Source organism: Uloborus diversus, chromosome 3, assembly GCF_026930045.1.
Source record: "Uloborus diversus isolate 005 chromosome 3, Udiv.v.3.1, whole genome shotgun sequence".
Classification (NCBI taxonomy): domain Eukaryota; kingdom Metazoa; phylum Arthropoda; class Arachnida; order Araneae; family Uloboridae; genus Uloborus; species Uloborus diversus.
The window spans coordinates 187,863,513-187,876,516 of NC_072733.1; the positions used below are offsets into that span (position 1 = coordinate 187,863,513).

The following is a 13,004-nucleotide window of genomic DNA, read 5'->3' on the forward strand; positions in this document are numbered from 1 at the left end:
AGACATATTTTTACAAATGCATATTGAAACACTATGGAATTTTAATTGGTTTTTGTTCAAATAGTTCAGAATGTAATTGACACAACTAGAAGCAAAGGTGATAAAATTTAAAATTTGGACTAGTACAAATAGAAGAAATTCTCATCTGTGTGGACAAGAGATAGTACTAGTCACCCTGCTAGATGCTGTTGTGCAACATGTTGAAACTGTTTTCAGTGAAAGCCTACCTAGAGAATAAACTGAACGCTTTTAATTTAAAAATTAAAAAAGTCCACTTACAGCCTATTTCTTATCATTGCATTCTTTTTGTGCGTGTGTGTATTTTTTAAAGAATATTGTAGCTTACACACACACGCACACATATTAAGTTTATGAGATGCATTTTGTGATAGTAAGTTGGAAGATTCCTAAACTGTCATTGATATCTGAAGTTTTTTGAAGGTATTATATCCTGGTTTATAACATTATCCACTGTGAAGAGAACGAAAGCAAAAATCGTTACAATGTTGTTAGAAGGGTTCCAAAATTAATCCTGTATTACTACTGATCACGAATTCAAATCACGATTATTTGTAAATTTTCGGCCAAAAATGTCTATTCGAAAATGACATTAGCAATTTTGATTTTTATCATATATGTATTCAGTTTATTACCTTGAGTTTGCGGTAATAATTCCTCCGGTACTTAATGTATATTTATGAGAACTACATCTGTATATATTTTTCAAACTTTGTACCCATTAATTTTTATGCATTATTCTATGTCAGTGATGCCCAGTCATTTTCTCCCCGAGGGCTGCACCTCATTACAAAATCATTCTCGCGAGCCAAGAACTTCAAAATACTTTATTATTTTCTGAATAACATGGAGAAATATGGAAAAGAAGAGAAAACTACAAATAAATAATTGTTGTTGTGAATGTTAACTATATTAAATGCATTGTTTTTCAGAAACCAATTTTTGTGTATTTGGCTCCAAAACTGTGACATTGTCGTTAATCTTGCTTTTTGATTTGTAATATTGAACAAAATAACGGGCCACACGGATCAGTTTAGCTGTTCTATGTGAACAGATTTCAAAATAATAAATAACCCACTTGAGCCAACTGCTGAAAAACAGCTTTTTTGACGCCCAAGTTTTTAGATTTTAATTGTTTTATAGTTTGAAAGAAAGTTAGCATCGGCTTTAAAAAATCAAATGATCATTACAATAGTTTCTAGAATGTTTTAAAATTTTACAACGTATTAAAACAATGTACTAAGCTTTAACTAACAGCTACACCAAGTGCACATTTATTGGGTTTTTTTTTTTTTTTTTTTTTTTTTTTTTTCAGATTAAGTATATATAATAATCCAACTAAACTTTCCATTGAACTGAAATTCAAAGCGTCAAATCAGAAATTTCCAAGATTAACATGACTCAAAAGAAGAAGTTTTTAAACATTAATCATTACTGGTTGAACAAGGCCGTTTTCTAAAACTTAAACTCAGTTTTTTTTATTCACTATTTTTAATGGTTCAAAAACAACGAATGAAAATATTCACATATCTTTGGCGATCTATGCTACCAATAACTACCTAATATTTTGATACAGCAACGAACTTTATTTTCTTTCTAAATATTACAGAAATAACCTCGTATTTTTTGTGCTAGAGTGAAAATATTAAAGATAGAAATTCCCCCTATGTGACCGGGGAGTTTGTGAAATGTAACTTGCGTACGGTAAAAACTAGTATGCATGATGACTATGCAAAGTAAACAGATGTGGACAAACTCATACACATTTTTTAGCACACAGATCACGTTTCCTTTCCCCTCAAAATTGTTGAAGTTCCATATTGAATATCTAAGAACTATTTAAATTGAGTTACTTGATGGAAAATAAGAAAAGTTATTTTCTTGAAACATTTAGGAAGATGCATCAATATTTTTGAAACAAAGAATTTTTACTATAAATGTTTATTGTTCGGCATGTTTACGTTAAATATACACAAAGACGGAGCTTCAGGTTGCCATAGAGCCTAGCTTTTCAGATGTGAAAATTTGAGGCTAAAAAACCCCTCCAACTGTTTGAATCGAGTTACTACGTGGAAAAGAAGAAAAGTTATTTTCTTGAAAAATTTAGAGGGATTCATCAATATTTTTGAAACACAAAATTTTTATTATAAATGTTTATTGTCCTGAATGTTTACGTCACGTCTACATCAGTGCTCGACAAAGAGAGTTTCAGGTTGCCATAGCACCAAGAGTTACAGCTCCGAATGTTTGAGGATAAAATATCCAGCAATCTCAGCTTGTTTTAGTAAAGTAATCAATAATGTTTTTTTGCCATACCTATTGTGTTTGATGTTAGTTTTAAATAGAATGTTGAATTTTTGATCTACATGATCTCATTTAATAGTTGAACATTTTTATTAGGAATATCATAACTTAATTGCCGCATGCATAAGTGCTATCAATTTATTTGTTGGTGAGAATTGTAAGAATCGGAAATTAATTTTGAAACTTCTTCATGGAATTCAGAAGAGTGATGGTAAAACGAGATGCGTCGTGTTCAAGTTGAATGAACAAGAATGAGTATTTTTTATTCAGTTACTGGATTTGGAGGGATCACAGTTGCTCGAAATGCCCTTTTTTTCTGAACCGCTTTTCTTTGAAAAGTTTTTTTTTTTCTTTTTTTTTCAGATTAGCAAAACAAAACTACTATATGCTATAATAGCTGTGTTGCACGGTCTACCTCGAAAATAAAAGTTGTGTCTCGTGACACATGTTCAACAACCATGCTTAAATAAAAGGAAAAAATCGTGTAAAATTTCCCGTCAGCTTGTCGAAAGAACAATTTTACGTCTCAAAATTTACCTTCATACCTCTTTTGATTTTTCATTAAATATCAAAATTTCAGCATTGTTAATAATAGGAGTAAACATTCGGTTTCACGGATTTGTTGGCGAAAGTCTGCTATGTGAGTTCCTGAGCATCAAATGACTTTTGTGCCAAACTTGGCAAAAATCCGACGTCAACTCAGGTTTTGTTTAAGAAAACCTCTTCTCTTGATCACCCCCCCCCCCCCCGTGTGAATTCCAGAGCATCAAAAGCAACTCTGTGCCAAATTTGTCAAAGATACGCCTTAAACTGGATTTGTATTGTAAAATATCAATTAGCATTCCAATTAGCATTTCATTTAATCAAATAGCGCACACACACAGCCATTTATATATACAAATAGATGAACACATTAACGACCCTGCAGTGTTTTTCTGTTATGCCATTTCAAATCAAAAATATCTTAATTTCAATTTTCGAAAAAAAATCTCTTAAAATTGATAGCAAGTTTATGGAAAATATTCATTTAAAATTCAGTAAAAGAGTGATACAAATAAGTCTCCTTCCATCTGCAACAGCAGAGCCTAACTTTTGCGGGAACTCTTGCGAAATTGGTTCACATACTTCTTTTCCATTGTGTATATTTTTCCACATGTTAGACGAAATTCAAACTGCGAGTATTTGCGTATGAAACTAAGATATATTAGGAATATTCTTTTGCAAGAAATTAAACTCTGTGGAAGAACCATGTTAGAATATGTTATTCGTTTTAAAACAATCCTGTTAACTAATGACTGGAAACTGAAAGCTGGATTGATTGATAAAATACTAGAAAACACACTAAAGCTAAGTTAACTACATACCTTTGTGCATAAAATGTAAAATAAGAAATAACACTGTCAAAAAGCACAAATTGCAGACACGTGTTTCGGTGTCACAAGGAACGCCTTTTTCAATGCAATAGGAATGAGCTTATGAATAAAAGACATCCATCCGACAAAAGCCTAAATGTCTTTTCATCCATAAGCTCATTTCTTTTGCATTGAAAAAGGTGTTCCTTGTAGCACCGAAACACATGTCAACTGTAATCTGCAATTTGGGCTTTTTGACCTTGTTGTTTCTTATTTTACACCAAAGCTAGTTCGTCAAAAGTTTAGATTTTTTTCTGTACTTCCAAACCGTATTGTTTACGGAAGCTCATTTTATTTTACGAGTTTTGTGCTACTAACCCAGACAGCAGTTTAATATCTTTAATTTAGGAGTTTTCATTTCGAGTGATGTACCACTTTGTTAATGTATTATACTTAACTGTGTCTTATTATCACTGATATCATATACATATCTACGATTTCAGGTTAATTACATATCTAACAATGCGTGAAAATTACGCCTATATTAGAAGCTGTCGAAATTTCTTTATAAATTTGAAAGGGTTAAGTCGCTAATTGAATGCTAACCCGCAAACTTCAAACCGATAATAGTCATGCAGGAATGAATAATTTAAATTTTCGCCAAAGGAAGATCAATTAGCTCTCAAATAATTATACATTATTCAAAATAGTTACGAAAAATATCCTCAATAATAATTTCTGAGTATGAAAGCTTATTTTATTTTATTTATTTTGTTTCCTTATTTATTTGTTTTTTGAACAAGTTAGTGACTGGGAGTTTATATATATATAAATGAACTATGAATCAATTTCAAGTAATTATACGGTGTTATTTGTTTTAGTGTACACATTGCAGTATCGAAAAATTTGATGTAAGCAGATATACTGCTTATATCAGTTCTTTTGATAGATCAAATGATCTGAAATAAGCAGTCATTATAAAATATCAAATCTTACACATCTGCAATAAAAATTGCAAAACAAATCCTACGCATATTTTTTTCGATTCATCTTTCTAAAACCCCTCTAGTGAAATATTTTATTTGCAAAAATGTTAATCCCTAGTGAACCATCTTCACTTTGGGAATCGTACTCGCCATTCGAGTCATGTCTCATACATTTTCTAATTTTCGATGAAGCGAAAAATTCTTCCGAAGTATCTCCTTGACTTATTGTGCGGAAAATTGTTTCCGAACTGTTCACTGCGGAATTTTAATACATCTCCTCTAGTTTTCACTGTGTTCTAACTTATATTCCTTATATCCTCAGGGTGCGCAAGACCTGTTTGAATTGTTGGAAAGATTGCAAAATAGCCGCCTTGATGACCAAAGATGCGTATTGCCATCATCCTTGCAGGTAAGCTCTTCCAACTCTTCCGAAATCAAGGTCACGGATATTTTGTTGAACATCTAGGTTTTGGTAGCTTTATTGTGCCTGGAACCATTTTCTTTATTCAAAATAGGTACTTTAATGCTAAGAGGTCCACCAAGAAAATATAGTAAAATGTTAATCTATTGTTCAAAATTGCATATGCAAATAAGAATGAGTTTTCCATTTTTTTTTTTTTTACTTGATTAGCATCTTACCATCCTTGTGACATATTTTTTTTTTTTTAGCTAGCTTAAATTACCCGGAACTTTTTTGGGGTACTTTGTCCTTTTCTCACCGAAAATTTCAAAAAATGGTGCAGTACTGATGTTTTTTTTTCAGCGTTGCGTTATGATATAATTATGTGATTGTTAACTAGTAATTTGCGATAAAATTGCATCAACTGCTGCAAAATTTTAGGAGTATGTAAATTACTTCGTTCTGGTTTAGTGCTAATAGGTTGAAAGGGCGACCCTCGCACCTCATTTGGGCCATTTGGGCCGAAAGATTTTTCAATTTCATTAAGAAAAGAAAATATTACATGAATAGACATTCTTTTATTAAATGTTTTCTGCGTTGTTTTTTTTTTTAATTTCATTTAAATAGAGACTTAGTGGGGAGGTAAATAGTTTTTTTTTCTTTTTTTATGTTTTTAAAAATAAATTAAGACTAGGTAAAAAAAAAAAGAGAAGTCGTTTAAGTATGGAACTGACTCAATGTGAAACATTTATCCATCTGTGTTTTATGCATCTATTCTGTAAAGGGAATGATCTAAAATAATCGATTAAAAAACATATGTGCTAACATTTCTTTTAGTTTGTTGATATGTCTATGTTTTTTAAGGAATTGTGAACAGAAATGACGAAATTTCATAACAAGGGTAAGAAAATAAAATACTGCAAAAACAAAACAAAAAAAAAAAAAGAAACAAAATGAAATAAATAATAAAAAATGGTAATCTACACAGTAAATAATAATAAGTTGATTCGAAGGAAGAAACTCATTCCAATAAATCATCCCAATAATTCAAACAACATTCAAAAACACAATCGTTCTTTAAAGAACAATAATAACAATAATAATAATTAGTGCTATTTTCCTGCATTCTATTTATTATAAAGTGTTTTTTCTTCAAACCAGTTGACTAAGCCACTATTAAATTAGCAATATGCTAAGTAATATCTAATGTATTTCTCTTTTGTTTCTTTACGCTTTTGACTACGTTAGAAAAAAGAAATATTTTTAATTTAGATTAAAATTTTTTGCTGTTGATTACTGATACCTTTGACCAGTAAACCCTTTTACTGAAATTAATAAACTTGATATTGCTTCATGGAGATTACGTACCCTACAAGATCAACAGAAAAAAGCATAAAATTTTAATAGAAACATCGTTTTTTTTTAATAAAAAAAGAAGCAGGAAAGATAAGTGTTTCAACGTGTATTATGTTAAGGTTTTCGAAAAATTTCGTTGCACATCATCTTTGAAAAAAAAAAAAAAATTTTCTTTAGCTTCAACGTTGATTTATTTTCACATCAATTAAAAAGCAGAAGTTTTTAAGTTATCGTAATCATTTTAATTTCAGCTAGGAAAAATAATATGAAACATTTCAGTTTTCTTTTTAAATCTAAAAGTTCGATTCTATGTCTTTCGAAATACAATTTAAAACGACTACCAATTACACACAGTAAACCTTAAGTAAATAATATCCTAATTAAAATTTATCTAAGATTCCGAGTTATAGATTTAATTTAAACAAACGTGTAGTAAAAGCAATTGAACTTAATTTTATCTAAACTAATTAATTACTAATTCAAAGAGCTCAACTACAGAGAGTGACAATATCCTAAATTTTTAAACAACCAAACAGTGTTAAAACACTTTTAACAAATAAAATTTAAAAAAAAAATCCTTTTTCTGAAATTTTAGGTTTATTTGGACTAGTCGTGTGGTTTCTCGCAAAGCATAAATCTTGTATTACGTTCGAAAATTAGCAATTCATGAATTTGCTCAACTTGACATCCAATATTCCTGCTCTCCAATAGGAATGAAACATTTTATTAAGTACTGCTTCTCTCAGTCCTTAATCTGCTGGCTTAATAAATGCCAGTCGTTTTGCAACGATTGTAATTTGAATTGTTCTGTACGTGCGTTGAAGGATCAATAATTAATAGTTCCTTTATATGCGCTAGTAGGTACGTAAAATTAGAAATCGATTTATTCAATCAGATGTTTATTTCAACTTTGATTGCAGCGGGCTTGTCGGCCACTTTGAAGTTTTATTCGAACAAAGAAATGGCGCCGACTGCAAAATTTCACATCCCCTTTTCTGGAAAATTATTTGAAAAGTCACATGTTTACTCTATTATTCATTTCAATGAAGGGGTTCTTATTTCAATTAATTTTCCATTTTGTTTTAACAATCAACAAAGTTTTTAAAAATTGCATTGTTTTGTTTAAAACACAATATTTGCGAATCTTTGTGAAAGTGTTCTAATGTTTAATTTTCAATTCAAATCTGCAAATATTTACTCTAAAAAATGTCGTTAGAGGTGGCTGAATGGGGGAGCAATATCTTCTTGTTGCAATATCTTCTGGTTCTAAAATTAAAAAAGTCGTCTCTTATGGATTAGATTTCTATAGGAAAACTCTTTCTTTTGATATATGAAACAGAAAGTATACAATGAGTGTTTGTGAAGGAGGTGAAAATGGTGGCAGAAATTTAAAAACAGTATACCTTGTTTGCTTTTATTATTGATAATCTGGCAGCCCTTTTTTTTCTCCTGTTGAAACAATTTGCTAAAAGGAAAACTTTTACTTTCTAAATTCATATGCAAGTATATAAAGATTTAAATAAAGAATTTTTCTAACTTGTTCCTTCTTTGTGTTTGCGCATCAAGAAAAATACATTTCATTCGTATTTTTCCGTTTGTAATAAATGTTGGTTACGTGAAGTTAAAACATAATAATACATTAAAGTTAAAATATTAAACAAATATATATATATATACAGGTATCCCTCGTATAACACGGTTAATTCGTTCCGTGTAATATCGAAACCGTGTTAAACCAGACTTTTTTTATAAATGGTTTTTACTCATTTTTTAACCTAATTAATCACGTACATATCATAAATCATGTCAATGTGTACCGTGTTGTATCGAAACCATGTTCTGTGCTACATCGAAACCGTGTTATAAGAGACCTTGAAATAATGTAAATCAAGGAATGTGTATCGTGTTATATCGAAACCAAGTCATAAGGTGCAAATTTTATAATTGCTTAAATTTCGGCTCAATAGAATATACAAACGAAAACTGGCTACCAGAACATACAAAGACCCACTGATTTAAAAATAAGAGTTGTTATAAACGATAAAACTTAGTTATTTTACTTACCTCAAATTAAAACTGTTATGCGCAACAAGAAAAAACTTTATCAACTCTCTTTACTAAGAACAAAACGCATTTTATAAGAAAAAAATATATGAGCTTTACTATAGCAATAGAGTTCGTCTGAGCAACAACAACAAAACAAAATATAAAATAAAATAGGTAGCATTTGTCTATTTATTTTATTTCATATTTTTTGGACTACATGTTTTATTTATCGTTTGCCAAATTTTGCTTATGTTTAATCTAATGGTATTTCCTTACAATGCATTGGAAGCAAAATAATTTTCATCCTTTTGCTTTTAGAACACTGATGAGAAAAATAAAGTATGTATTTAAGAGTGTGGGGTGTGCGGGGTTTTCAGTGTTATGCTGGGGAAAGAGCCGAAGACAGACAATTTTTTGTAAAAGTTTCATAAAAACAAAGTAAAAACTTATTACAGTGATTATCATACATTTTTTAACAGTGTATTGAACAAAAACGAAATTTCTTCTTTTAAAATTCGTGTTGCATCAAAACCGAGTACAGTGAAACCTGTGTAAGTTGACCACTCGCGGTGCAGTACTTTGGCGGTCAACTTAGACAGGTGGTCAACTTATAAAGAGTGGTAATAATTTTTTTTTTATTTTTTGTCATTTCTTGCACCATGTATTTATTTTTTGAGGAATTCACCCTTACTCTTTCTGTACAACTCACTTTCATTGTTTAACATTATTGAAAGTGAAACAATAATTAAAAATACTATTCAGATAATTTTGTTAGTTTTTCCTTGTTTTTAACTATATTAGACACTTTAGTTTTAGAAATTCCATATATGCCAGCTAATATTCTCTGGCTTTTTCCATTTTCAGTTAATTTTAATATTTCATACTTTTTATTAATCTCAAGTTCAGCTAACTTTTTTGAAGCCTTTTTGTGTAAACCTTATAGCACAAAGAGCAACAAGCTCGATTCTCCCAGTTCATAAAGGCAAATTCAAAATGTCCCATCTCTTAATACCTTGCACCAGAAACATGCAACTTTACTCATTAGCAAGCCCAGATCTGCGTACCCGCAGTGCGAGTTTCCCGCGTCTTTAAAGGGGCTAACGGCCCTAGAAATTGAAGAAAAAATACAAAAAAAAAAAAAAACTAGCACAAAGACTTATTCACCTTACTAATAGACACTGCTGACCACTAAGGAGGGGCCCTACATATTTTGTTGCAGGGGAATCAAAATGTATAGATCCGTGCCTGCTCTTTTTAGCACAATTCCTGTGTCGTCACAACATATTGCAACAGAAAGGAAAGACTTTGAACTTTTCTACTGTCACTTATTTTCATTGAACAGAGTACAAAAAGCTTTCTCAAGTAGAACAACAAATGAAAAGCAAGTTTGGAGAATAAAGAGCAGCATTAAGCTTTATGTTGCTGTTTAGTTAGTAAAATGCTGTTCAGTCATCAAAGCATTAAAAACATTCTTGGAAAGCTATGAAACTAATAATAATAATAATAAATAATAATAAAATAAAATAATTTGCTGAAGAAAGTTTAAAAAAATAAACCAAGTGGTCAACTTACAAAGGGTTTTTTACAATACTCCAAACCAAATTTGGCGAACATTAGCGGTCAAGATAGAGAGGTGATCAAGTTACAGAGATTTTCCTTCATTATATGAGATAGGATTAAGTCCGTTCCTGACAAAAGCGGTCAACATAGACAGGTGGTCAACTTACAAGGGTAGTCAGTTTCACAGGTTTTACTGTAGTGTTTAAAATCAAGTTTTGTACCGTGTAATATCGAAACCGTGTTATAATGATCACAAGTTTTGTACCGTGTAATATCGAAACCGTGTTGTAGAAGTACCGTGTTATACGGGGGACACCTGTACTTGTAACAAACCTAATGTATTTTTTTAATCACACGAACTTAGAATTAAATACTTGTTAATTAGTAAAGATATCACTTTAATCGACAATCATTTTTTTCTCTCCTGTATGAGATCAGAACCAGATTTAGCTATGCTTTCTTTAACATTTTCCCCTCCTAATGTATGTTTTTCTGTACTAAATGAATTTAGTTTTATCGTACTTAAATATCATCTTAAGTAGGCTTTAAGAATATATTTTAAAGAAGTTGAAAAGAACGAAAAGTTGAGCTCGTCTGTTGTGCCTCTCGCGGATTGTTGGATGAAGAAAGAATCTGGCTGAGCTAGCTGCGTAAATTAAAATTAACAAATCATTTAATGTCACAGTTTAATATCAGGTGCATATAAGTGATGTATGCTATGTTAGTGTGTGGTTTATTGCTGTAAAATATAATAGTATCTCGTGCTTTATCGCCGCGTTCATGTTTAAGGTTCAGTGTGGTCCAAAAGAATCTTCCCCTAAATATGATGCCCGAACTGCTTATCCGCTGAACCAATCAAACCAAAATTGCCCAATATGGTTGTTTGAAAGAATGCGCTAGTTTTAAACGACATAGAGCTCACGGTTTATGGCTGCGGTGAGGGAATTTTCGAAATTTTCGAATGGCAGCACTCTTTTTCTTACGGAAATTGATCAGTGAGTTGAGAACCCCAAATGGCGTTGGAATTGGTACATTCGATCCATTGAGAAGAGAGAAAATGGAGGGAGTGAAGATTTTCATTCACATGAAATTCAAAACCCAAGTCATGTGATATATTTAAAAGCAAAGCATTGGAAGAAATCAGGTTTCTTTCGCTTGTTTCACGCAAAACGTACCAACCATTCGTCGTTGTTGAGTCACTGGACTTGGTGTCTTTGGGTCAGCTTTTGCTAATCCAATGATTGGACTTGTTCCCTCCATTTTAATTCCTGCTCTAAGGTTCGAGCCCCTGACTGAAGAAACTCTCTTTCCACTCCACTCATTCGACAAGTAATACTTTGCCCGTGGTGTTCTGGGATTGTTTTTCAACTACTGTCTAAACCTGTGGATTGTGAAGAGTTAGTCAGATCTCCCCTACTTTAGAGCTGGCATTAGTTCTTTATAGTGTTCTTCTTTGTAAATACTTTACACCGGCAATTTTCGTCGCACGCAAATCATTGCAATATCAATAGTGGTTTTTTAATAGACTGATCAAATTGCGCAAGCAAAATGAAAGTGCTGTCATTCGAAAATTTCAAAATTATCTCAGTATAACAATTTAAATAGACAATGAGAACCGCATTGTTATTTTAAATTATATCGAAGCCAATCAGTTTTACATAAATAAAGAACCGTGTACAAAACGCCTTAACACAGGAAATATTTACAACACTAAGAGAATGAAAGAACACATAGGGCTCAGATGAGAAACGAACTCACTACCTCCGGCATATAAAGCGAAGCGTCTACTACAGAGCTACGGAGGTTTTTCTGCGTTGTTTAAAATCATCACAATATTTAGCACGTGCCTTCAAACAACCATGTGTAAAAATTTTGGCTCGATTGGTTCAGAGAACAGGCCACTTGAGTTTCATACCCTATTGGAAAAAAATCCTAAAACCAGTATCCAAATGATACCGGACCCAGTATGATTTGTACCGGAAAAAAGAAAATCATACCGGAAATTTAAATTCCGGTATGAAATCTTACTGGAAATTTTGAAACCGGTATCAATTTATACTGGAAATTTCAAAACCAGTATGAATTTAATCTGGATTTTTTTATACCGGTTTTCAAACATACTGGAAATTTTGAAACCGGTATCAATTTATACTGGAAATTTTGAAACCGGTATCAATTTATACTGGAAATTTTGAAACCAGTATCAATTTAATCTGGATTTTTTATACCGGTTTTTAAGCATACTGGAAATTTTGAAACCGGTATCAATTTATACTGGAAATTTTGAAACCAGTATCAATTTAGTCTGGATTTTTTATACCGGTTTTTAAGCATACTGGAAATTTTGAAACCGGTATCAATTTATACTGGAAATTTTGAAACCAGTATCAATTTAGTCTGGATTTTTTAATGCCGGTTTTTAAACATACTGGAAATTTTGAAACCAGAATCAATTTAATCTGGATTTTTAATAGTGGTTTTTAAACGTACTAGAAATTTTGAAACCTGTAACTAACCACACTGGAAATTTAAATGCCAGTATGAAATCTTACGGGGGAATTTTGAAACGAGTATCAATTTAATCTAGATTTTTTAATACTATATTACCCCGAAAAGCGAGGTTGACCAGCATGCCGGAAATTTGAATCTTTCGGCATGCCAGATAATTTAAGGTTTATTTTGCAACAAAACTAAAGTTAATTTCCCCATACAGTTCCTATCAAAAAGCATACCATTGTTACACTCGCTCACAGGTCACTAATACATTAGTCTAGTTTTATTTGTATTAAAAAAAGGTTAGTGTTTTTTATATGAATCTCATAACACTTATGATTTTCATACATTTAAGGGGACAATTAATTTGACATGCAAATCCTGCATTAGATTATTATAAGCATAAGTTTGCAATTTCATTATCTTTTGAGAAAAGTATGTAAGGGAACATTTTTGCACTAAAATTACAATCATAATATAATCTTTGTT

At 31.3% G+C, this 13,004-nt stretch overlaps 1 protein-coding gene across 1 annotated transcript in view; it reads left to right on the forward strand.

Moving 5' to 3' along the window:
• The window catches only part of LOC129219090 (uncharacterized), a 410,480-nt gene that overhangs the window by 175,079 nt on the left and 222,397 nt on the right, over positions 1 to 13,004 (forward strand). The window contains exon 3 of the mRNA XM_054853409.1: positions 4,983 to 5,069. Coding sequence (XP_054709384.1) covers positions 4,983 to 5,069 — 87 coding nt within the window. The remainder of the gene's footprint in view (positions 1 to 4,982; positions 5,070 to 13,004) is intronic.